We start from the raw sequence: 27,941 nt of genomic DNA, 5'->3' as shown, positions 1-27,941 counted from the left end.
CACTCAGGCCATGTATAGCTCAATCACTCACCCCTACTCGTGGAAAAACACATGCTCACTCACAATAACACACCCTCACACTCAGATATAAATAACTCCTCATGTTTAGGTCTTTCCAAACAGGAGTGAGACCCGTCCGACGTCAGAATGAGAAGCGTGCACTGGCAGCGTCTTGCAGCATTCTCTCTCACTTCTGCTTCCTAGTCAGTGTGACATAGACGCTTTTGCTTCTGATCTTGGTAGAAGTAGACTGCTGCTTTAAGGAAGTGTGTGGATACTATCTCTTCCACAGATCCTGTTTGTAGCTTGTTAGTCCTTTTTGATTTTAGTTAAATGATTTAACGCTTCAGGTTGATCTTTGATTGTTTTTCATCTTTAGCTTTAGTAGCGGACTCTTTTTATGCGCTAGCTGAAAGATCAATATTTCCGGACCTGCATCATTGAAGCTCTTGTCTTAAGTGCTGTTTGATTTTCTTGAAGTTTCAAAGTCCCTCCCCAGGGTCTGTGAATGATGCAAGACTTCTGGGGAGAGGTCGTGAATCTAAGGACCACCAGAGGAGCTACGAGATTCTCGGTATGTTTTTGGGCTCACTCTTGTGTATCTAATGACCTTATGCAGTTTTTCTTGAGCTTGGTGCATGATTCAGATTCTGCATATCTCATTGAATATGCTTTGGCTTGGTGTTAGTTTTTGCTTGGTGTGTTTGGTTTCAAAATATTGCCTGAACACAGTATAGTGTATTTAGTATGAAATTTAATTTACATGAGTGACATTTTATGGCGTTTCATTGAAAAGAGGCAAGTCCCCTTGTACCCTTTGCTGCGTTTTGCCCTTTGGGGTGATATCTGATGCCACGCTACTCAGGAATGCTTGGACAGAGGCCCGTGGCGGGACAGGGCCACCTTGTTTTTTTTTTAAATACATGGCACTGTGAATGTACTGGAAGAGAACATACTCATCTCGCATCTCATTGCATATAGTCTTGCTGAAATGCTGCATATATGCATATAGCTAGAAATGTGTGTGTATGCATTTCTATCTATAAATATATTTTTGAGCTGTCAAACAATTAATCGCATCCAAAATAAAAGTTTGTGTTTAGATAATATATGTGTTTGTGTACTGTGTATATTTATGTATATATAAATACACACACATACATACATGTATATATTTAAAAAAAAGTGTGATATATATATAATTTATATATGAATATTTTATATGTAAATATAAATTTTTTCTTAAATATATACATGCGTGTCTGTGCGTAATTATATATAAACATAATAAATATACACACTTTTTTGATGAGATTAATTGAAATTAGGCATTTGACAGTATAATATATATATAGATACATATAGATATGCATATAATGTATAGATTAGGGGTGCAACGGTTCTCTGTAAAAAAATCGAACCGTACCGTTCTCCATACACGGTTCGGCATACACTAGGACCGCGGTTCAACTTAAATCTGACAATGCATCTGTAATATGGTTTGTTAGAGTTCGGCTAATGCATGTTTCTGTTGATGGATACAAATTCTGGCTTCCCAATACATTACAATAAGAGTGATGAGAGAGGAAAAAAAACAATACGTGGACAAACCAGTCATTCTTTAATCAATGCGAGTGCTTTATGCTGGAATAACTGTAATTTATGCCGTCATCACGTGTTGATAGCGCAGGTGAGACCTGATCTGTGTTTAAAGGGGTGGTTGACTGTTTTTTTTATAGGCTTGATTGTGTTTATGGAGTGCAGTCTAACATGTGTTAATGCTTCGTTTGTTAATTTTTTTTTTTTTTTTTACATAATTTTCCTTTTTTCCAAACCTCTCTGTCCCTTCTCCTCTGAACGCACTGATCATTTCCTGCTTTTTTAAGCCCCTCCCTCAGAAATACACGATGGGCTCTGATTGATTAGCTGGCCCAGTGTTTTGTGATTGACTAAACCGCCTCTAGCGTGCGTCTAAACGTCCCGCCCCTCAACATAGCGGCATGTGCTCCGGTTGTATTGTAAACAATGACGTTGTCTATATTGCTTATCAATTTGAGCCCGATTGAGACGCAGAGGATATTATTGAAGAGGATAGCGCAGAACCCGCTATCGGCTTTTAATGGTAGGCATAAGATTTTTGTTTGTTGTTGTCTCATACTTTTAGATATGCTGCTATTTGTAAATGCTACTGCTTCTGTTAGCTTTTAATATACGGTTTTATTCTGATTAAAGCTTTAATACAGTTCGGCAACCACACGCGTGTCCATGTATAACGCTTCTCATAATTATAGTAAGTGAAAATAAGTGTATTCACTGAGCTGATGATCTGAATGAGAGGGCGAGGCCAGGAACAGGAAGAGAACGCTGCTTTAGAACATTGATTTTGAAACTTGTGAATCCATTAGAATCGTTAGAAGACAGAATCGCGATTTCATATATGAATAGATTTTTACATGCACCTCTAGTTTTCTCGTCCTCTTCTCTAAAGCAGCGCAGCATGGCCTCGCCCCCTTTGCTGCGTGTTCCCGGAGGCGGGGTTTATGTAAAATTCTGGGTTCTTGACATAACGGACCCAGGAAGTAACTCATTGTAGTCCCTTACCAGTCGTTTTTGTAGGCATTAAACTGCCAGAATTTTAAAAGATGATATCTCTGTTTGCATTGAACTTTCAGCTTCGTTACTTTGCAGATATTGTTTATGATCAAACAGCAACATTACACACTAACTAACATTTAAAAAAGTGAAATCGCAATCAACCACCCCTTTAAACTAAACTCATTTAAGCCTTGCCAGTTTAAATATGAAAGTGCCAGAAGACGTGAACTCGTGCGCGCAGTGAGAAGATCTGTGTGGTCGCTCATCCAAAGTGTGTGAACCCGCGTCTCACAACGCGTGCAAATATTAAGCTCTCTGTGAAGTATTGTGTTTGAATGGACAAATTCACACAAAAATTATGTCAGTATCCTAGCAGACATAGCCGGCTGAACATACAGTATCAGAGCACTGGATCAGTGCGTTCTCTTAAAGTGACAGCACTTTCTTAATGTTAATCAAACAGCAACAACACGGACATCTCTCACTGCTCTTGATTGAATAACTTTTGTAACTTTAATAAGGATTAATCTAATTTATACAGTCAAATATGCAATGTTATTTTACATTTGATTTATTCAATTTCTGTAAAACTATGTTAGACCTAGGACTGTGACGGTATGGGATTTTTCTTACCGCGGTGAAGACGCAACAAATCACCGTGTTTTGCCGGTTAATCGCAATCCCCCCCCGCCGTGGAAATATTATGATTTAAGAACGCATGCAGCCTGTAAATGAACATGGAAATGAATAATAATAAAGCAGTCTTCCTTATTATTAAAACAACAAATTATATTAACAATAATAAAAAAATTACATTTATTTCAACTTTGTTTTTTCGATATCTTTTGAGTTTAATAGGAATTATGGAACAGTTTTTAATCATTTAACAGCAAATTGTCATTATTATTATTTAACTTAATAAGGCTACATTTATAACAATTTTTTTTGAAGTGGAACATAAAAGTGTTTGAATCTGATTTGGGTTTTTCAAAGTGCAACATAAGGGAACAGGAGGGCATTGCCAGCATCTCCTCCAGGAGCGCATCTTTAACGTCATGAGATCGGGTTAGCCTACAGCAGTTAATTTGTTGGCTATTTTACAAATGGGAATACATAACAATGTTTTACATTTCAAGCTACCCGTAAAATGTGTATATATGTGTATATATATATATATATATATATATATAATATATATATATATTTAAGCTGTTTTTAAATTGTACCGAATTATAAAATAAAACGCAAATTATAATCGGGCCTGTTTTAGGCTTTTCCTTATTTTTAATATTTTAGACATCCATCACTTATGGTGATGAAAAAAAAATTACTCGCCATCTCCTCATTGGATGTGCCTTTAGAGAGAAATGCACGGATTACATAATGAAAGAGTTTCTATTTTCGATTTGAATGATTTCGTTTTAAAGTAGTAATTTAAAGCTTTCTATATATTTTTATCATGTCTGCGGAAATTCACGGCGTTTAGGTTCATCATTGTGAAGCGCTCCTGTTCAAGCCAGAGACGGCAGAAAGCATTTTTTTCCTTTATTTTATAAAAGCACAACGTTTGGTTGATATTGTGAGTGGACACAAATAAAAGTAGACCCTTTACAGTTTGGAATGACGTATTACTCTTACCTTTAAAGTTGTCCAAATTAAGTTCTTAACAATGCATATTACTAATCAAAAATTAAGTTTTGATATATTTACGGTAGGAAATTTACAAAATATCTTCATGGATAGGGTTGGGTATCGTTTGAATTTAATCGATTCCGGTTCTGATTCTGCTTATCGATTCTGATTCTTATCGATTCCTAATTCCGATTCCAATAAGATTAAAATAAAAATGAAACAAATTTTAAGTCAAATATTTAGATGCATATTTATTCTGTTTTATGTCTATGGTTTTATCAAAAAAATACCACAGAAAAAAACAACTAGACTAATATAAATTTGAAACGTTCAATTGTTAAAGACAAGTAAACAAATTAATTAGCAATAGCATAAATAAATAAAACTGAACAAATGTCAGGTACAGAAATTGAAATCAAAAGTTTAAAAACACTGTATAGTTTTCTTTTCATTAATAAAATATTGATTAATCCTCATTAAATTTACAAAAGATATTCAGTCAGTTAATGATTTTCTTTTGTTCTTTGATTAACATTAATGATAGGCAGCACGTTTATTAGATGGCTGTCTCTTTAACACCGAACACACACAGATCTAAAAATAAAATCTGTTCATGTTCACTTAAGACAAAAAACGGCTGTGTTTATGATGATATACCAACATATTTCGTGCATACTGGTCGATAAATGTGAAAGAGAAGTCAGTTCTGGCCCGGAACAACCTTTGTGGAAATGCACAGAACAGTTCGAGAACGGACACAGGTCAGGAACCTGCATCGGGACCACTGTTCTCTGTGCTCGCCCTTCAGATGTGTGCGCTGCACGCAAACAGTGTGCAAGTTCTTTCCCTTCCTAAATAGTTTAAAATCACATTAAAATGCGAACGCGGGAATCATTAAGAGGAATCGAAATGCACGTCTTATCGAATACCCGATTATTGGAAATTTGGAACCGGTTCTAAAATGGAACTGGTTCTCGATACCGAACCCTATTCATGGAACATGATCTTTACTTAATATCCTAATGATTTTTGGCATAAAAGAAAATTGTATAATTTTGACCCATACAATGTTTTTTTGGCTATTGCTAAAAAATATACCCAAGCGACTTAAGACTGGTTTTGTGGTCCAGGGTCACATATAGATTTCATGTCACCTTTATTTATATAATGCTTTATACAGCAGAGATTTCAAAGCAGCTTCACAGTGTTAAACAGGAAAGTAACAGAATCAGCTATGCGAACTTCATCAATAAGGCAAATCCCAATTATGCTACAAAGCAACTCTAAAAAGACAATAGTGCCATTATTCAGCTCCACTCAGTTCAATGTTGGTTCAGTTCAATTCAATAACTATGTAAAGTACCACTGTTCCACTGTGTAAACATCCACAGTGTCCACAGTACAGTCAAATCAATATTACTGAATATTAAGCTCTCAGAATAGAGGTGAATTGATGGTTCAGTAGGGCTGGGCGATATGGCCAAAAAAAATCTTGATTATTTTTTGGCTGATATGCGATATACGGTATATATCTTGGTATTCTCTACATTTTATATATATTTCTTTAACATCCTGCCAAAATTTGTCCAATAAAACAATATTTATATTAAAGGCAATGAAAACAAATATAGTGAAAGTAGGCTATGCTATCCATTATGTGCAAAAAAAGGGGCTAAAATCACGTTACATTCTAACATTGTAACATTACAATCTAAAAACAAAAATAAAGCTTTTTAAGGCAGAAGTTTAATTCACTAAACTAAAAATGAAAGTAAATAAACGAGCACAGATTAATTGCATTTTATTTTTGATTACCCCAGTACAGACATCTGCTATCAATAAATACACTTATTGTAGGTTTAAAATTCTACATATGAAACAATTATTGCACCCCTATTCTATTGCGCTCCGTCTGTTTGGCGTGCATACACGCGGCAGCGCTTAAGTTTGTGTCCTCGTGAATGTTTGTATGTGTGCGCAGCGCAATCTCCGATCTCACAAACCAAAATAATAGACATGATTTTCTCATGATGTAAAATCATATGAATTATTATAAAAATTATTAAAATGAATACGTATGGATGACAGTTGATTACAATGATAGTTCAGTTTATTGCCCTCATTATTAATAGTTTCCCCTGCATGGTAAATAAAGTTAATTGTCCTACATTAATAATACTTATTAACATTGTTATCTATAATCCCTTTTATAGTATTATGCATAAGTCAAAAACCAACAAGATTTTTTTTTTACCATGTTTCCAGTTTTCTGCCTCAGGTCCAAAATTAATGTAAAGAATGTACAAACTGAAAACACAATACTTTTGTGATCTATTTTCATTAGTTATTTTCAAAATGGAAATACTGACATGGATGTTTACAGAGCAGTCACCTTTTTAATTCCAATTGGAGAGATGGATTTTTGTTTGTATTTATTATTATTATTTTGTGCTGTATTATTGGTTACTGTGTTATTTCTCTTTCTAAAGGCAGCAATAAATAACACTTTATTATCTAAAGAGTTTCCATGCGATTTTATACATTAATAATTTTGTGAAATTAATAAATGCATAATAATCGTCATAATCGTGAAACCGTGATTATTCCTCAGACAATAATCGTACCAACAAAATCTATAATCGTTGCATCCCTAGTCATGCTATACGTGCAAACAGACGACGACAGATAAAAATGTGCCGCCTTGCTTGAAGCCATGCTCTTTTGTTTGCTGTTAAATGGTTGACCACTGTTGTGTGTGTATCCAGTCGCAAAATGCGGCGCAAAGTCCTACACAACGGTAATAGTGTGATTATGGTGTGTACATGTCTATACTGCACTTCAATATGCGACTAAAATAGGAATACTCCACATTAGAGGTCGACCGATAGTGGATTTTACTGATACTGATAGCTAGGTTGGACCACACTGGCCGATACCGATTAATCAACCGATAGTTTTTAAAATGGTAAACGAAAACTAAAACAGCGCTTTACTATTTTTTAAAAAGCAGTAGCAGTACTGAACCATATTTTGTAAATGAATAAACATATTAATATTAATTATTATATTGATCATTAAAGTTATTTCATAGTTTACTAATGTTAAAAAAAGAAACTTTAAAATGTAAAAATATAGCCTATTAGTAATAGTAAATGTTGAAATGAACACACTAGGAACAATACTTTTACAGCTTTCAATAATATTACAAAAGGACTCTTACTGTAAAGTATTACCATTTAATTTCAACAGTCATGCTTAAAGATGGCCATCTTTAAATATCTACACAAGGCCATAGCATTAAAATTACATACATATGTTATTGATATTGTATGTGTACTCTCACACTTTATTTGCTTCTATTTTAGAACACTGCATGATTATCTAATCAAAAAAAAAAAATGCAAGTCACACATTTGACAAAAGCGCAGCGACGCGTTCTCGGAGAAGTCACACACCAGACACGTCACTTTCAATTCAAGCAGCGGTCTAAAACTATTTATTTAATCACCAAACGGACATAAGTTTGCTTCAAGAATGAACAATGTGGCATAAATGAGTTTGAAGTTCAGTGTTTAAAAAAACAGAGCAAAGGGATAGAGAAAGTGCGATCTGTATTTCAGCTCTCTTATGAAGCATAAAGACTGTATTAGAGCCACAGAAAGAGCACAATACATAATTTATAGCCTAGGGTGAAGTCATTACGTACATTAACAATGATTTGGGACAAATATAATGTAATTTAATGGAAAACTATGTGAATGGCGCTCTGTTCCGCGGCAGGATTTTCTGTCGGCTGCATTTAAATGCATGTTTGAAGTTTCCCACTCTGTGCAATGCGCAGTGTCACGTGTCAAAACAAACAACACGTGCTGTTAGTGATTTCCGCCTCTAGAGGCCGCTCTCGTACTGTATAATGGCAGTGGACCCTTCTCAGCCACTCCAGCAACGAACGTAACCCGGAAAACTATCTGCATTGATTTTTGCCGATAACCGATAGTTCTGCCAATCAACTATCGGTGCCGATTAATCGGCAAAACAGATGAATCGGTCGACCTCTACTCCACATTTCATAATTTGATTTGTGTTTACTTCGAGTGTGACTTTAGCCAGATTAAGGTAATCAAAAATCTCTGTTTACATGGTAGATTCTTAATCAGAGTATTGTCTTAATCGTGTTAATATCAGATTATTGTTGTCCATGTAAACGTATTCATTGTTGTAATGGGCTGTCTAATGGTTGAGCTAAAGTTATTTCATTGGCTACAGTTACAGGTTGAGTTATAGTTCATGCAAAGTTTAATATTTTAGGTTAGAGGTTTGTTCCGATCCCTAACTCTTAGTATGAGCAATATTAAGGGTTATCATTGCCTGAGCAAGAATCACTATTTATCTTTATATTTTTGTGGATATGCAGTTTGTATTTTGGTTCTGAGCTACTATGTTCATGTTGGCTGAGGGTAGTAGTGTTGTTCGAGTTTTGGTTCATTTGACACAAAATTAACTCTAGTTGTTTATTCTGTGACCTGTTTACTTCAGTTTTGTGCCAAGGAGTGCATTGTCAAAAACAAAAGTCTGAAGCACACTTATGGAATAAACTCTTGCACAATTCTCAGTTATAGCCAGACGAAGCAGTAACTGGAATGGCACCCTCTTGTGTTGCCATGGATTGTTTGTTTACTCTGGTGTGACATAAATTTATCCTTCTTTATCTCTCTCTATTCAGGGCAATGATGAGGAAGCTGTTGTTGATCAGGGGAAAACCAGCTCTACCATCCACACAAAATTTGAAAAAGAGGAACTTGAAAGTAAGCCACTTCCTTCGTTCACATAACCCCGACTTTTATTTACCCCTCATAATCATATGCCAGGTTTTTTTGTGTGTGTGCCGTTTTATCCTCAAGCATACCATCTGGTCTTTTGGCACATGGAGGTGTACAGTAAATGTCTGCTGTTGTTTTCATTCATTACTTTGGGTGTGTTTTAAAGCACAATGATTAAAACCATCCCTCCGCCTCAAGCTCATTTCACTCTCTGGCTGAGTTCATTGAGGTTTTTGACCTTAAACTGCCCCCCTTCCTCTCTGAGGGCTCTCCCATGGGTCAGTGGTATGTTTCCTTCTGCATGTGTTCTGGAAGCTTGTGCGTGTTGGAAAGGAGGCACTAGGTGTTTGGTAACAGTGCTTTGCCAGAAGAGTAAGACAAGAAATGTCTCGAACTCACAAGAACTCATTCTTAAAGTGACTTGTGCCTAGTGTGAGGGGACATCTGACCTACATCTTACAATTATGGCATTCATAGTCTGTGAAGTGATTCCCTTGCTAGCATGAGAGTTGCACAGACTTTAGCCAAAGTAAATGGCATCTTTATTTTGGCATGAATGGAAACAAAGCTGTGAGTAGTGGTTGACCGATATGTACTGATATATATGTAAATAATTCAAATTGGACAATTACTTGCATCAGACAAACTCCTATTCATGATAAAAAATCATTAAAAAGTTAAAACCTAAATATTTAATATTTGTAATGCTGATAAAAATATATATTACTTATGTAATGTATTTAATGTTTAATATTATACAAATGTAATATTTATATTTTTAGGTATTAAATACATTTTAAGGTATTATATATTTATATATTCACTTACACTACCATACAAAAGTTTGGGTGGTAAGATTTTATTAATGGTTTTGAAAGAAGTCACTTATGGTCACCAAGGCTGGGCTTATTTAATTAAAGATGCAGTAAAAAGGGTAACATAATATATATTTATTTATTAATTTTTTTTATTATTTAAAATAACTTTTTAAATTTTTTAAATTTCCGTTTCTAATTTAAATGGAATTTATTCCTGTGATGGCAAAGCTGAAATTTCAGCAGCCATTACACCAGTCATATGATTCTTCAGAAATCATTCTAATATGCTGATTTGCTGCTCAAATTTTTTTATTATCATCAGTGTTGAAACCGTTGTCCTGCTTAATATTTTTGTGTAAACAATGATACATTTTTTCCCCCAAATATCTTTTTCAAGATGAATGAAAAGTTGAAATAGAAATCTTTGAATTGACACTAAGGTACTCAAAACTAATTAGAATTACTTGTTCTTCTGTCCCTCACAGCCTTATTTTCATTTGTGTTCTTGCCTGGAGAAAAATGGCATCTACTCAGACTAAGGTCCATTAGAAAGTTAATTCTGTTTCACAACATCTTGTTTAAGCACTGATTTAAGCTTCAGGAACCGCGCCATACAAGTTTAATATAATTCTGATAGGATTGTAATGTATTAAAGAGGAAACCTGTCAAAAGTAGCATGTACAGTTCGTGCCGCTGCTCTGGCCTCCCGCTTGCTTTAATAGCATTAAGATGGATTAGACAAAAGCTCAAGATCTAATTAATTAAACTGTGCCTGCTCAGGTCATGCATTTGGTACCACCAGCATTAACTGCATGCTCAATTCCTGATGTAAAACACTATCTTGCTAAACATTCTTGTTTGTCCTCTTTCACTTTCTCTTTGACAACTGACATCATTTTAAGGGAAGTCACAGGAAGCCCTATGCCCTATTCAGTATAATAATGAAGCATATTTCTCAAATAGAATCAGTTGCATTTACTGGAATATATATTCAGTGGAATCTTTAAAGGGATAGTTCACCTTAAAAATGAAAAATCTGTAATTTCCTCAATCTTATATCATATCATTTCATGACTGACTTACTTTTGAGCCTGATGTTTAAATGGATAGTTCACCCAAAAATGAAAATTCTGCCATCATTTACTCCATCAAGTTGGTAAACAAAATATTGATGGTAGCCATTGACTTCCATAGTATGGAAAAAAAATACTAGGGCTGGGCGGTATATCGAGTTTGTACAGTACGATATATCGATATATTTTTTATAAACGATATGGTATGAGGCAATACCACCTATATCGATATACAGTAGTTGGATACGAGCACATCTGCAAAAATAGCGGAGGACATAGTGTGAGCTGCGGCGGGGAAAGTGCATAATCCAGTTTATCCTAAATATGAGACATGCTTATATTTAGGGCTTTTAAATAACTCGTAAAATATAGTTAACATAGTTTAAAGTGGCTTGCCCAGCGAGATGCTCTGATAGATACATGTGCTGCTGACAGAGACGCTACTTGTGCTACTTGTTTAATGTGTTTGAGATGTGCTGTTTTCTCAGTGCATAACTTGCATTTCACAGGTATATTCTCCATCTTTAAGTGTTAGAGAGTCATAGAAATATTTCTATTTTGCTGTCAGGAGAGCATGAGCCTTCTGCATGTGACTTTCTGCTAAACACAGACTTCAGGGAGCGAGCGCCACAGAATATGAGCACAATAATTATGAAGAATATATATATATTGCTAAAATATTTGTAGCTGAACAATAGATGTGCCATATGTAGAATTTTAAACCTACAAGTATTTTATGACAGCAGTAACTGTAAATTGACTACTGTAATGGGGTAATCAAAATCTAATTAAATTAATCTGTGCTTTTGTTTTTATTTCTTTTCATTTTCAGTTTAGTGAATTTAACTTCTGCTTTAAAAAGCATTGTTTTTAGATTGTAATGTTACAGTGTAATGTGACTTTAGCCCCTTTTTTTGCACTTAGTAGCCCATAGCCTACTTGGTCACTTTCACTATATTTGTTTTCATTGTCTTTTAATATAAACATTGTTTCACTGGACAACAATCAGCAGAAACAGACAGACAGGCAGATTTTCAAAGCAGTATTTTTTGTGAATGATTTAAAATTTTGGTCTGTTCCTCACACAAAGCTATCATGCAGCTTCAGAACACTTTGAATATAGCACAATGTTTCCCACAGACTTGCACTCTATGTGTGGCGGCACTTCCCCTGGGGGAAATATATATGTATATAATGTAAATATAAAACAGCAGACGGGCTTATTGAAAGTGCAAATTCACTCTTTACTCACTTTAAGAGCGGCAGAAACAGCGGCTTCCCCGGTAACGGCTGTAATCAAAACAGAGCTGCGCTCATGAATGCTACTTTATCAGGCATTATAGGAAAGATTAAGTGAAAATGATATCAAAACTTTTCTGAAGACAATCGGTTCCCTTCAAAAAAAGATAAATTTATATTAAAACACCCGTGCCACGTTTTGATTTTGAAATGTGCAGTGCTCATGTTTATTCAACGAAGTCAAAGCATTTTGGAAAATCTATTTGTGGCGTTCAGTGTTGATATTGTGGCGGGCCGCCACAAATAAGTCAACGTATGGGAAACCCTGGAATGGACTACTTTCATTTACTTTTTTGGAGCGTGACAGATTTAAATTACCCATTTAATTTCATTGTATGGATGGACCAGCATGAGCATTCTGCCTAAAATCTACCTTTGTGAGAAAATGAAGACAGACTTTTCCTTTTTCTTTTTTTAAATATTGCTGAAAGTTCTAGAACTCAGTTAGGATTCTTTTGTTATCTTTGTTCATGCCTTTCTGTTAGACATGAATAATGATCTTATCGTAACAGACATAAATAACTTAGTCATGTCATTTTAGTGCCAGTTTTAACTCCACAGCTTTATGCGCTTTGATATCTTTATAATTTTCTTGTTTTTCCTGTGCCTTGGCTGATAGTTGTAATTAGTAAGGACCAGGATGGGTTTCACAGACATGCAGCTCTGCATAGGGCTGTTGTTTTGTAGCTGGTGTTTAGGGGAGTGTTGAGATAATATGGGAGGAAGCTTTAGTATTGGTCGACTCACCTCCACCCCCCCATTCCTTATTGCTCACAATGTGTTACTTTGTATCTGCACTGCTTAAAGATTGAAGCACGAGATAAGTTCTTTGCTGTTTTTGTGATGCAATTTCATCTCCTCTGTGTGTCTGAAAAAAGTGTGTCCTTGGCTCTCAGCCTCCCTTGCATTCTCTACGCAGACAAGCGTGTGAAATTGGTGTAGACACAGCAGGCGTTTACAGACCACACATGCGTTCGCACACGTCCCACCCTCACACTACAAGCCGGCTGAATGAAGTTAGCTTTAAATTGCTTGGTATTTTCTTTCCTGGTTCACATCATTCTTGTGACGCATGCAGCTTTTGCTTCCCAGAAGTCTACCTTCAACACAATAACTCAAGCATGGGTGGCAGATTGAACTTTTAAGCTTTCCTAAAAGCACGCCAGAGAGAGTTAAGATGTTATTTAGGCATATATATAAACATATGTGTTTGTTGAAAGCAAGCCGGATTTCTTGTACAGTTTGTTCACCGTGTCAGATTGTTTTTTGTGGCGTTTAAGAGGGTTGTTCAGCAGAAGTTTGGAATATTAGTACTGGAACATAAGAGAACTTGTGTCACTTTTTGCTCTAGGAGTTTTGTAAAACCCTGTAAAATCTGCTTCCATGATGCTAGAGTGTTCTGGGCAGATATGTCGGTACCATGTTGGTTCTTCAATATTGTATATTTCCTTAACAATTACTACCCATTATACCAATGTTGAGTAGCACTCATTTAGTGTTTTATTTCCAAGTTATTTAGACAAAATAGTATGCCTTTACACACACCAATAAGATTTTAAACATGTTCTTAGTATTAGTGGATGGCGCATTTTATTTTTCAGTTCATGTCAACATAATTTTTCTTTTTGTGCATTGAAATGTGGCTCAGGAAATGCTTAGTCCTGAGATAGACAGTTCAGACAATTAATAATTCATCTTGTGTGTCTGGAACACTGTTTGTATGTTGTATTTGATCTCTTCCTTTTCTTGTCTATAATGCATTTCAAAAGGTCTTCCTCTTACATGCAGTACAGGACCGAGTAATAAAACCTTTCTCTTTATAGGTCACAGGGCAGTTTACGTGGGCGTACATGTTCCTTTAGGAAGACAAAGCAGGCGTAGACATCGCCACCGTGGTCACAAGCACCATCGGAAAAGGAAGGATAGAGGGTCCGAGCGAGAGGATGGGAGAGAATCGCCAGTGTACGGTAAGAATAACTGTCTAAAATGTCTGTATGTGACTAATTTTCTTAAATAAATGGTAATAATTTCCTGTTTTATTTTGCTTTAAGTATCTTGACTCATTGGCTTTGTTTTTCTCTCTCATGGCTGCAGACACTCCCTCACAGAGGGTCCAGTTTATCCTCGGCACTGAGGATGATGATGAGGAGCATATTCCACATGACCTCTTCACTGAGCTCGATGAGCTGTCCTTCCACGATGGACAGGCTTATGAGTGGAAGGAGACGGCCAGGTGAGGAAACAACATGAAGCCTGAGAATGTTCATGTGTGTAGTGGGTGTTTTTGTGTGTACGCTATACTATATACAGTGGGGCAAAAAAGTATTTAGTCAGCCACCAATTGTGCAAGTTCTCCCACTTATAAATGCCACAAATGATTACTTAGCTGACAAAGATGGAGTGATTTAACATCGACACTGAATTAATTAAAAAAATATAGAATGTTATTAAATACGTCATGGAATGTTGCAATAAATAAAAGTACAATGTAAGCATGTATAGATAAGGTGTGAAATACACTTTCATTAGGCTTAAATTTATTGATTTTAAATATTTAATTATGTATTTAGTTATTTTGTGATAATATTGATTTGTTTTATGTTGTCTGCTTTATTTTTTCCCCATTTTTTTTTTTCATTTCGCATTACATGAGTTTTCTCATTTGAAGGCATATTTCAAGTCACGTACTTTTTTAATGTTACATAACAAAATAAACTGTCAATTGTTCTTAAATTTAATTGTACTTCTATTTATTAACATTCCATGGTGGATTTAATCATTTCAGTTTTATATTTATTTAATTAATTTAGTGCATGAAATCACTCCATAATAAAGGGCCATTTTGACATTATTTGCATTGACTGATTAACAGAACAAAAGTGTACCAGTTCCAAAATGTTGTCAGTGGATAATGTGTATTTTTGTTATTTGGTATTTTTTGATTGAGTATGAATGTGATGTAAAACGCATTTAAATTCAGAAATTTAGTGTTTGTCTAATTTACTAACATTTTAAATGTTATATTATATTTTAGATGTCCTATTACATTAACCAGTGGCCACCCTGTTTTCTAGACATGGACTTCCGCTTTTGTCCTAAAAACATATTGGTATACATTGGCCCCGAAAAGTAATTGGACACATTGTTAAATGTCTGAATGTTATTGCATTTGATAACAAAATATCAAACCATGTGGCATCTGCTGACGACATAATGCTAGACATTGTATAAAAACACTTTTTGTAGCCATAATTACTTAACTAAACCAGCTGGTTTTCATGAATTTTATGTGTGATGTTTCCCTGTGTGATTTCCTCTCAAGGTGTAGTTCATCATATAAACTATGGAAAACCTGAATGTTTGACCACCAGAACGTGTCCGAATACTTGTTTTAATACTTGGTCAACCTCAAATCCTATTTGGTGCAGGTGGTTGAAGTTTGAGGAGGATGTAGAGGATGGAGGAGAGCGCTGGAGTAAGCCCTACGTCGCCACACTTTCCCTGCACAGCCTGTTTGAGTTACGGAGCTGCATTCTCAGTGGCACAGTCATGCTGGACATGAGAGCAAACACCATTGAGGAGATAGCAGGTAATGTTTGGCCGTTAGATAAACCCTTATGTCTCAGCATGAACAAAATGAACGTCTGAAAAATGAATGTCTCTACCTGTTCCCAGACATGGTAATAGACAACATGGTTGCTTCTGAGCAGCTGGATGAGAGTTTGAGGGAGAATGTGCGGAATGCCATGCTGAAGAGACATCACCACCAGAATGAGAAGAAACTCAGCAATCGCATCCCGCTTGTACGCTCCTTCGCCGACATAGGCAAGAAACATTCAGACCCGCACTTGCTTGAGAGGAATGGTGAGAGCTTTTGCTGTGCTTGACTTTTTCTTTCTAATATTTACTCAAAAGATCACTTTTGAATAACATTCCATTAAATCCACCACTTATTGATCCTTTGTTCCCACTCAAAAACAAGAAATGAAGGAAAGTAAGGGTGCATAAGGTCCTTGATTCTGTGGCCAGCAGTTATTAAAGACCTCCGGCAGGGAGTATATGTGAATAGATGCTCCGTTCCTTTCAGCGCTAAAAGCAACATTTGACGATGCTTCATTGACTGATTTCAATCCATCTCTGTGTGCTGTGTTGGTTGCATTTTCTGTCCTCAAGGAAGAGCTAAATGGTGTTGATATTGCGTGCATAAAGCCTGTTTCACACCATACGCATAAGCATAGCGTGAACCTGCTGCATAACAGAACAGTTTTTGAACGAAGTCTCTTTTGCTCCACCAAGTCTGCATTTATTTGCTCAAAAATAGAGTGAAACAGTAATATTGTTTAACAACGTCGTTTGCACTGCGCTCTTGCGTTACTTGATCTTTTTATTTTGCTGCGTCAATCTGTTACTTAGTATAGGAAATTATGATCCGCACTCACGAGAACAATCTTCTTTTTTCTTTTATTTTACATTCATTACTGATGGGAAAAGACACAATGTCCCTGTCAAAAGATATATATAGGAAAATCTTTGCGTCAGTTGAAATTACGAATTAATGAACATAAATCTAGTATACGACGACAAGACATAACCTCTCCAGTAGCAAGACATTTTAACGAATTGTGACATGACATCAAGCAATTGGAATGTATAGGAATAGAGGAAGTTTTTGGGTCATGTAGAGGAGGTAATATAAATAAAGAACTATTGAAACGAGAAGCATTTTGGATTCACGGACTTAAATCACTGAACCCAAATGGCATGAATAAGGAATTAGATCTTTCTGTCTTTCTTTAATGAACTATGGTTGGTCGTATTCATTTGTAATATTCTATACAATAAATTGAGTATTTACAGTGTGAAAAACAATGATTGTTTATGACGATGTATTTCTGATGTTCTTAATTATTGAATTTTCCATTGTTATACAATTTAAAGTTAATTGGTGGAGTAGATATTGATGATTGATAGGATAAACTATAAGCAGTGTCGGGGGTAACGCATTACAAGTAACGTGAGTTACGTAATCAGATTACTTTTTTCAAGTAACTAGTAAAGTAACGCATTACTTTTTAATTTACAAGAGAATATCTGAGTTACCTTTTCAAATAAGTAACGCAAGTTACTTTGTTTTCCCATTTTATTGACTGACAGCTCTCCTGTCCCCATGTTGGGAGAAATCGGAGGAGAGGTGTTGTGTGAACATGTTACTGTAGTTCTAGACTAAATGTGAACGTGCATTAATTCATCCCACTCACAAAAAACAGATTTAGTATTCATCAAAATGAATTAAAACAGTGAAATGCAAACTCAGAATATGATGCAAACCTGCAATAATTAAATATGTTAAATAACACAAATGTATCTAATCCCATTTTATTAATCAATGTCTTTGCTGCTGACCTTTGATGATCCAGTTCAACCGTACTAATAAGCACAAGTTAAACATTTGTGTGTCTTTTTTTATTGCTGAAGTGTGTTGAAATGTCTTCTTCTGCGTTCTACTGTACAGATGTAAATGTACTTTCCCTTCAGTCTGAGGCTTATTCATTTCACTTCTGGTGTGAAAAGGCTTTTATATTTGCCAAAAATATAACTTTTTTATTTTAAAATCAAACAAGCAAGCCCTGTCCAGATTTAAAAAGTAACGCAAAAGTAACATAACGCATTACTTTCCATAAAAAGTAACTAAGTAACGTAATTAGTTACTTTTTTAATGGAGTAACGCAATATTGCAATGCATTACTTTTAAAAGTAACTTTCCCCAACACTGATAAGCAAACTCAACAATATCAGATTTGGCAGTTCTCTTCAATTTTCTTTCCAAAGATGCATTAATTGATTCTTCATGTTATAAGAAATATTTTTTTACCACTCCTCAGTTTAATGTTCTTCTAATTCGAACACAGAGTGATTCAGTCATACCATTGCTTAACATGGCTATTCTTTTCTTTTCACGTTTCAGTAACTTTCCCCAACACTGACTATAAGTTTGTATAATAGTGATAAATATGTGATCCTAAATAACTATTGTTTTAGTCACGAGTAGATTGTGTGGTGTACTATTGGATGTGACGTTTTGTGTTGGATATATATATATATATATATGTAAATTGTCCAGGGTTTAAGTGGAAATGATTTAATGATTGTCGTAATTGAACACTGGCTAATGAATGATGACGTCAATATAATTAGTGATTTGAAAAGTGGGTGGAGGGATTGAATTGCTTTACACACTGAGGAAGGCTTTGAGCCGAAACGTTTGTGTCTTTTCCCATCAGTAATGAATGTAAAAGAAAAGAAAAAAGAAAACAGTAATATTGTGAAGTAAGATTAGGTTTTAAGAATGTTTTGATGAATAGAAAGATTATTCAAAAGAACTACATTTATTTGAAATATAAATCATTTGTAACATAAATAAATGAATACATCCTTGCTAATTTTCAATTCTTTAAAGGGGTCAAGAAATGAGAAATCAACTTTTACTTGAGCTTTTGATATATAAGAGATCATCATACTAAAAGAATATCCTGTAAGTTTCAGAACTGAATACGTCCTTGTTACTGAAATAAAAGCTTTTATTGACACCAGGCCCAGCGAACGCCAGATCCTGGAATGTGCCTACCTATGATGTAATAGATAGGTTAAACACCACCTCCACAGAAGAACATCAACGCCTAATTCTGTAGCCCCGCCCACTGATTCGTGCATGACATAATAGGGAACTAAGCAACCAAGCAATAAACATGACGTTGAAGATCGCAAAATATTGTGCAGTGCCTCGTTGTGGAAGAACTCAGTCGCTGCATAATCTTCTTTCGGATTCAAATATTAGGAATGCGTAGTTGAACTTTTTTATGAAGTTTCAGCTCACATGAGTAAAACATTGAGCGTTGACACTGGTCGACACTGGATTTGCAGAGAGACTGAGATTAAAAAGCAATGTTGTGCAGTCTATGTTGGATCCGGCAGGAATGGCGCAGCACACTTATGTGAGTAAAAAATATTTGTACTGTCACTATTGCTTTGTTTGAGATCGCTTGATATGTCCTGATTATGTGTACATGTCGAACCAAAGTCACAGAAGGCTCCAACTATGAAGGACGCAGCTTGTTAAACAGACACACAGAAAGTTTGTTTACTATGCAAAACTATTATCCAATCATAGCAGTGGGCGTTTACTTCCAAGTCTTCAATACGGCACGCCCATAAAAACCGGCACATGAGCCGGCCTCAAAACCAGGGTAGAAAATAGTCTATTATTACTTATTGATTTTGATGTTTTTGAATGTAAAAACCATGCAAAAGTCATAAGTGGACCACAGACAACAGTATAAAATAATACAAAAAGCCAGTTCATGACCCCTTTAAAATAATGACCCCAATTTTTTAACTGATTAATCTGTTGATTGGAACTCTCAGACCTCAAAATCTATCTTTAAACTGCTCGAATCATCTGGATTCAGACAGATTTACAGATGAACAGAAAGTGCTGCATGTTTAGGTCACTGCATGTGTAACTTTCTTCAAACCAAGCAAAACATTTTTCTGTATATCGCACTTGTATTTTGCTTCATAGAAAAATGTGTATAGAAAAAGAATGTGTTGATTAAACATGTTTACTGAGCATTTTCAACATGTTTTCTGCTTGGTTCAGAGGTTGTTGTGTTACAAAAATAGGCTCCATTCAGAAACCTCTGTGAAACAGGCCTAACCCTGATTCTTAAAGTTGAATGAGGGTTTTGTGATGGTTTACAACCAAAAACAAGCTAGCAACATTAATTAAAATGTTAACGATCAGTGTGTGATGATCATGTCTTTGGGTGTTGAATCATGTGACTGATTTGCGCTGTCCGTTCTTGCCACCATCTCACCTCCTCACTTCATTCTAACACTCCCAGCTCTCTCATCTCAACATATTTGCTTTCATTTTATTCATCAATGTTGTTTTATTCCATGTGCAGTCTGTTTACTTTCTTTTCCTCTCTTCGTACTTTTCCCTCATCCTTTTTGACCTCCTTCTCTGGTTCATCAGGGGAGGGTCTCTCAGCCTCCCGTCTGTCCCTCATAAGACGTGCCTCCTCCACCTCCACCTCCACTCCCCCCAGATCGCGCTGTCCCTCCAGAGAGTCCCGCAGTTCCCGTTCCTCCATCATTCTCAACCAGCTTCTGCCGAGTGCCAATTCCTCCCCCAATGCCTCCCCTTCCGTCACCCCTCAAAACACGCCCCCCACTGCCCACCGCGCTGCTTCATCTCTCCGCTCCCCAGGACCCTCTCAGCAGGGACCCGAGCTGCTGGTGGCACGGGGATGGAGAGAGGACATTCCAGAGGTCGTGGTGTTCCCACCCGAGGAGGAGGAGGAGGAGGAGGAAATGCAGTCATGGTTTTCCACCACTCAGGAAGAGCAGGTGGCGCATGACCCGGCCAGGCTGGCACAGCTCTTGCCCCTACCGCAGTCAGGCAAATATCCAGCCCATCAGCATGATGTGTCACCTGCATGATACATTTGCTCAGCCTCTCACTCTTTATATTTGTCACGAGTGTTTGAGCCAAGGAAACAGTCACTAATTACATTATTTATTTATTTATTTTTAAATAGACATAATGCTCTACATCGTGTCCTAATTAGCGATGGGCATTTTGAGTACATTATTTTAGATGATGGCACATACACTACTGTTCAAACGTTTGCAGTCAGTACGATTTTTTTGAAGAAATTAATACTTTGAATTCAACAAGGCTGCATTAAGTTGATCAAATGTGACATTAAAGACTTTTTAAATTTTACAAAAAAATTTGCTGTTCTTTTGGACTTTCTATTCATCAAAGAATCCTAAAAAAATAGTATCACAGTTTCCTAAAAAAATATTTCTGAAGGATCTTCAGAGACACTGAATACTGGAATAATTTAAATTCTAATAATATTTCACAATATTACTGTTTTTACTGCATTTAATCAAATAAGTGCAGCCTTGGTGAACATAAGAGACTTCTTTCAAACACTTTACAAAATCTTTCTAACCCCCAAACATTTTTTTTTATTTCATTTTATTTTTTTAAATATTTACAATTTAAAAACCTGGAATTATACATGAAAAAATATTTGAATAAATAGAAAAATAACACGTCCTAAACAATCTGGTTATGCATGCTAGTTTCAATGCAGTACCTCCAACATTGTCTGTCACATTCTCTCCTGTCTCTTTCCCAAACCTGTCTTTCACACCCTGCCCTCTGTCACCCTGAACAGGGTGTCCCCACTTGTTTTTTGTTTTGTTTTGTTTTGTTTTTTTGAGTTTCGCCATGACCAATCCATCAGATGTTTCCATGAGAGCTTAACTGTCCATATGAGACATTTCGACTTGGCACTGTTTTATCCTTCCTTGAGAATACACATGTACACAGAACATCCAAAACATACGTAGCATCTGCAGTGCTCATACTGTGGTTCAGATATTGGTGTGTTCTTTTAGATATTTTGTAATGATCTAGGGCAGGGGTGGCGAACTCCAGTCCTGGAGAGCCGCAGCCCTGCAGAGTTCAGCTCCAACCCTAATTAAAACTCACCTGCCTGTAGCTTCCTAGTAACCCTTCAGACCTTGATTAGCTTGTTCAGGTGTGTTTGATTAGGGTTGAAGCAAAACTCTGCAGGGCTGCGGCTCTCCAGGACCGACGTTCGCCACCCCTGATCTAGGGGCTTTTTTTTAGAATGTTTATTATTTAGCTGTTGCCATAATCACTGCCAATTTATACAGTGACCTCAAAAAGTATTTAAATGAGCATCTCTAGCATTAGATACAAAATACATGATCACACAAATTATGCTTTAAAAGTGTTCAAGCTTATGGGTACTTCATTTTGATTTAAAATTTTACTGTCTTGGTTTGCTAAAGGTCTACAGCTTGCTGCTGTAGCTATTGGGGCACATGCACACCAGAAACCAGGTCAATAAAATAAATCACCACAAATAAAGCACACTGAATGGTGGTAGTACCTCAGAGGTGCTAATAAATTGTCATGTTAAGGAGCAGAAAGCTGCTTGTGATGCTTTATGTCATCAGCCTCTTGGAATACAAGAAGTGTAAACTGAGCCTGTTGAAATGGGAGTGGGTGATGTCATAGGGTCGCTCTATGTTGTACTTTGCTGCGTTCACGTTGGCAGGGCGTGCAGCTTCCATGCTTGCAAACCTGACCAGGCTCTAGTGGCTGACATTAAACAATTGCAATGACTGATTTGTCTGTTCCGTGTGTTTACAGGGAAGACCATAGAAGGAGGGTCTTTTTGCTCCCTTTATTTTTAAGTTTGTTTGACGTCAAGAAGCAGGCTCAGATAGCAGGAGAGCTTGTTTCCATGAAATGTCATCTCAGGCCTAAACAGTTTTACAGTGCCTCTTTAAGGATATTGGGAAATGGTTTTTGATCACTGTGCTCTGTGAAGCTAAAATCCTCACGCAGAAGCCAGAAACAGTTTGTTATACCTCAGTTAATGGTTTAACCTTAATGCTCTCTTCAAATTAACACATCCTGTCATTCCATAAAAAGGGCTATCCAACAAATTCTCTGGGAATATCACTTTCTAAATGTTTAAAATTCAACCTTGCAGCATAGCGTCCATGAATGTACACACTGTAGTGTGATGTTATCCAGAGAGCATGTGACCTACTCTGCATGTCCACACTCCAGACCACACAATGAGTGTGCAGTGCACAACCTTCCCTGCATATCAAAGCTTTGAGTCACAAACGTCCATCTAACCACTGCCTTCCTCTACCACTTTCATCTTTTCTCATCCCAACAGGCCTTCTTGCGTCCCCCCAGTCGGCCCCGGGGAACCTGGAGAACAGTAAACCCAGTGAAAGCCGTATGAACGTATTCCCTGGCAGCAGGGAAAACAGCACTGTGGACTTTAGCAGGGTGAGCTCCCTCTACATCATATCCTATTGTAAATATTGTTGATGGCTATCACTTAAAGGAATAGGTCCACAAAAAGGACATTTGTGTCATCATTTTCTCATTAATTTATCTTTCTTGGCCTCGGAACACAATAAAAATCTTAGACATGTGAACAAGGATGCTGTTTTTTCATACAAATAAAGTAAACGGTTACCAGGGACTGTTAAGCTACAAAAATGAAGAAAAACACCATTCAAGTTTTTATATTACACCATATCAAAGTGATCCATGTGATTAAAATGATTGACAAATGATCAAGGGACCCTTCTTTGTTTGAGGTTCATCTACCGTTTGCCATTTAACTATTATTTTAAAAAAAAAAGCTGGCCATCGCAAGTATCATTTCTGTATTCCAGTGCTTCATAGTAGGACAGCTTGTTAAAGGTCCCATGGCATGAAAATTTCACTTTATGAGGTTTTTTAACATTAATATGAGTTCCCCTAGCCTGCCTATGGTCCCCCAGTGGCTAGAAATGGCGATAGGTGTAAACCGAGCCCTGGGTATCCTGCTTCGCCTTTGAGAAAATGAAAGCTCAGATGGCCCAATCTGGAATCTTCCCTTTATGTCGTCATACGGGGAAAGGTTACCTCCCCTTTCTCTGCTTTGCCCGCCCAGAGAATTTGGCCCGCCTATGAGAAAATGAGCTACTACCGTGTGAGGCAAGCGCAATATTTTTTTTTTCCTCGAGACATCATGGCTTGCAAACGAGCGAAGCACGGCAGTTGCCCCGCCTCTCTCCTCCTCATTAGCATTAAAGCTACAGACACAGAAATGGCACATCCTAAGGAAAGCTTATTGTAGGACTGGCTCGTAGTGGCTGAAATTCTGCACCAAGGCTGAATTTCGGGAAAGAGACTTCAGATACAGTACTAGGGACCACTTAGGCCTATCTATAAGCATCTAAAAAGCAGCATGTCATGGGACCTTTAAATAATTGTGGAATAAGAAAGTATGCTTTACCTTTTTAAAAATTTATTTAAAATTAATTTTATTGTGCATGATGCTTGGTGTAATTTTAAACACTTTTTGGACTTTCAAGGTGAGAGGTTTTATTGGAGCTGAAAGATTAATCAGAATAAAATTTAAAATGTATATGAAAATATATGATGGATTGTTTGAAAATTAAGAGAATAAATATATACTGTATATATATATTTGAATAAGTACCAAAGAATGCATAAACTAAAAAGATGTATACATTGAATGCAATGGGGGAAAAAAGCATCTGTCGCTTGCATAAATGTAAATAATCATGTAATTTGATATGAATGAAAGCAGTGCTGTCAGAGATAAAGTACAGGTTCAGTCGGTTATACTGCCTTTGCTTCTTGCATCTTGGATGTCTTGCGTCTTTTAAAAAATATATATTTTCATTCTTTTGTTAGTTGATCAATGACGACAAGTTACATGACACTTCAGCATATTGAACATACTTTTGTACCTCACAGCCTTGTTTTCATTCACGGCATCTACCCTGACAAAAGGTCCATAGAGATCAAAATAAACTAACCAGATGCTTTAACCATATTTTTAAGCCTTCAGTAGCGTTTTATAGCATTTAGGATGTACAATTTTGTTCAAAAGTTTGAGGTCAGAGGAAGAAATTATTACAATTATTTATCAAATATACATTAAATTGACCAATAGTGAAAGCAATACCATTTATAATGTTAGAAAATTCAGTTTAAATAAAAGCTGATCTTTTGAACTTTCATCAAAGAATCCTTCAAAATGATTAGTTTACACCGATAACGGTCAACATTGATAATAGTAGGAAATGTTACTTGAGCACCAAATCAGCATATTAGAATGATTTCTGAAGGATCATGTGATACTAAAGACTGGAAGTAATCACTGCTGAAGATTTCAGCTTTGCCATCACAAGAATATATTACATTTCAAAATATATTACAATAGGAAGGAAACTCGGCTTGTCTTTACTCCTAATCATCATTTTAAGGTTGCAACAGTTCCATTTAGTTCTTCATAATCACATTTCCACATTTTCTCTAACACAATGCCAGATCTTTCATGATGTAGCATACAAAGCCAAAGACAGAAATGACCTTCTGTCTGGCATAGATGAGTTCTTGGACCAGGTGACAGTGCTGCCTCCAGGAGAATGGGACCCCACGATACGAATCGAGCCGCCAAAGAGCGTCCCATCTCAGGTAATCATCGCCTCAGAGTAGGGATGTAACGATTCACTCAACTCACGATTCAATTCGATTCGATTCACGATTTATTTATTTTTTTTAACAAAATGAGATTTAAGACAAATTATAAATTAAATGTGTCCTTTTATTATTGCTTGGACAAAATGCTGCACATTTCTTTGTGAAATTGAAATATAACACTATAATAATATACTAATATAGCACTTGCTGTAAACAAAGCAGCGCTGCACTTATTAACTTTAAAGGGGTCATATGATGCTTTTTTTAAAGATCATTATTTTGTGTATTTGGTGTAACAGAATATGTTGACATGCTTTAATGTTCAAAAAACATTAAGTGTAACCAGAAGTTTGCTGTTTCAGTCTCTGAGAGAAGCCAGCTATGAGTGACAGGGTTAACGGGGTTGTTGTTGTCTTTTTTTATGTGTGCAGGAGAAGAGGAAGATGCCTTCCATGCCTAATGGCTCTTCTCCACTATCAGAGATGATCAAAGAAGAGGAAGACCACACTGGACCTGAACTCCAGAGGACAGGAAGGTCAGAGCTAGTCAAACCTCCCACCATTTATATACTGCATACGTTTTGTTTTTTTTGTTTTTTTGCATACATCAGCCATTATATATTGTTGAGTTTGTCTATATTTAAAGCAGGTATCGGTAGAAGTTTGGATCTTTATGAGGTGCAAAGCACAGAGAGACTCTATTGTATATCATGCCCTAAATATGGCTGATGGGGTTATATACATGACATACTTAGAGGTGTTGTTCTCTTACATTAAGCCAGTAAGGTGTCTGGACATTGAGGACATGTATAAATGTGTGTCAAACCTGAACCCTGCTGAACAAAGTGTTAGGGAGAGAGACAGAAGGGGGTGGTGTTGGATTTACTTAAGTCTCTTTTGATGAAGGAGGACCTTATTAAACAGGCATTAAATGGAGGGGGTAAAAATGTTTTCATGGTGCAAATTTTGTAAGCCTTTCATGTCAGAGGTATTGAATAAAGGCGGTATATTTAACAGTGGCGCCCATCCTTTGATGTGCAGCTTAAAATGGCCGGCTGGAGACAGTTATGTAAGAGAGCCGTCCATTAAGACGTGTTTTAAGAGCCCCAGAGCGCTCTGAAAATACTGCACACCCCATTAGGACAAAATGAGAAGCCCTTATAATATCATTTTCAAATGCATTTACTAATTTTATTTCCATTAATGGTGGTATTTTACATGGTTAACTTCACTGTTATACCCAACAGTCAGTCATAATGTCTATTTATTAGAAATTAGTGTATATGTATAAATACAAAATATATTAGGGTATCCGCGGGGTCTTAAAAAGTATTAAAAGTTGATAAATCAATTTAGAGAAAATGAAGGCCCTTAAAAAGGATGAAAAAATCTTAAATGCCATTTTCCAAGGTATTACATTTTGTATCATCTTTTCATTATGTATATTTGTCCGAATAGTGGGGTTCTGTGTAGTTCCAACTCAGTCCGAGCAGCTGAGTCCTTAGCCATTTTCAAAAAATGACTAAAAACACATCTGTTCCATCTTTATTTGAGACACTAACTCTAGCACTTTCTATTCTATTTTAATTCTACTTTATCTATTTATCTTCTTTTTTATTTAAAAAAAACACTAGCTTTCTATTTTTTCTATTAGTTTCAAATGAATGCTCAAAATACATTATTTGGGTAACAATTTACAATAATTAACACTTTAATACACTTTAATACATTAACTAACATTAATTAATGGAACCTTATTGTAAAATGTTAAAATTATTTGTTAAAGCATATACACTCACAAAAACACTTAAATTAAACATAAAAGCAAGCAGGTTCATGATTTGGCATGGCAGCCAATACAAATAATTAATAACCGTTTCCTTACCTAAATCCTGCTTTTGGACAAGGCTCAGTTGCAGAATCACATCACTTTGTACTTCTGAAATTAGGCTATTATCTTTTTCTATATAGTGTAGTAGTTAGCTATCTCTGTGTTGTACGTGGCCGCTTGTCAAGCATGAAAAACACACGTTTTATTTAAATTCTGAATATATTATCGCGTACAGCATGGAAAGAGCGCTCCCTTTAAATTGATTAAAAATGGTCACTCATTCATCACGATCTCACAAAGTTCCGTTTTAACCAATGAATGTGACCACACAATGAAACTTTTTTTTTTTTTAATGAAGTTTACGAGCATGATAGAACTCGGCACCGGACAAAAAGGGGTGAGTGCGTGGATTCCAACCTAAACACATCTGATTGGCCATTGCGTTGTAGAAATCAACAAACATGTCTGTAATTGGCTACTTTGCTCCCCTCTGCAAAAATGCTTTATAAAATAATTTCACGCTTTCCAAAACAGAAGGGCAGATACACTGGATTGTTTGACAAATGTATTTCGTTATGCTATTATTACGAAGAAAACAGATACTAGTCCAGGAGTTATGGGCAGCTTTTCCATCTAAAAGCAATCAGTTTGACTATTTTACACTATGAGTTAGACTATTATACACGCAAAACTAAAGTCTGGACGTCCCAAAGTCCGGACTAATAATATAATATATATATAT

At 36.2% G+C, this 27,941-nt stretch overlaps 1 protein-coding gene across 1 annotated transcript in view; it reads left to right on the top strand.

Moving 5' to 3' along the window:
* Window positions 1-216: 216 nt before the first annotated feature.
* LOC107592624 (sodium bicarbonate cotransporter 3-like) overlaps window positions 217-27,941 on the top strand; it is a 43,413-nt gene continuing 15,688 nt past the window's right edge. Inside the window, exons 1-9 of the mRNA XM_016282166.1 lie at window positions 217-574; window positions 8,951-9,032; window positions 14,061-14,204; window positions 14,332-14,470; window positions 15,666-15,826; window positions 15,913-16,101; window positions 20,273-20,717; window positions 25,033-25,363; window positions 25,801-26,092. Of these exons, the coding sequence (XP_016137652.1) occupies window positions 509-574; window positions 8,951-9,032; window positions 14,061-14,204; window positions 14,332-14,470; window positions 15,666-15,826; window positions 15,913-16,101; window positions 20,273-20,717; window positions 25,033-25,363; window positions 25,801-26,092 (1,849 nt within the window). The 5' untranslated portion in view covers window positions 217-508. The remainder of the gene's footprint in view (window positions 575-8,950; window positions 9,033-14,060; window positions 14,205-14,331; window positions 14,471-15,665; window positions 15,827-15,912; window positions 16,102-20,272; window positions 20,718-25,032; window positions 25,364-25,800; window positions 26,093-27,941) is intronic.

The sequence above is a fragment of the Sinocyclocheilus grahami genome, unplaced genomic scaffold (assembly GCF_001515645.1).
Source record: "Sinocyclocheilus grahami isolate Dianchi unplaced genomic scaffold, SAMN03320097.WGS_v1.1 scaffold9.1, whole genome shotgun sequence".
Classification (NCBI taxonomy): Eukaryota; Metazoa; Chordata; class Actinopteri; order Cypriniformes; family Cyprinidae; genus Sinocyclocheilus; species Sinocyclocheilus grahami.
This window is presented reverse-complemented; position numbering and strand designations above follow the sequence as displayed.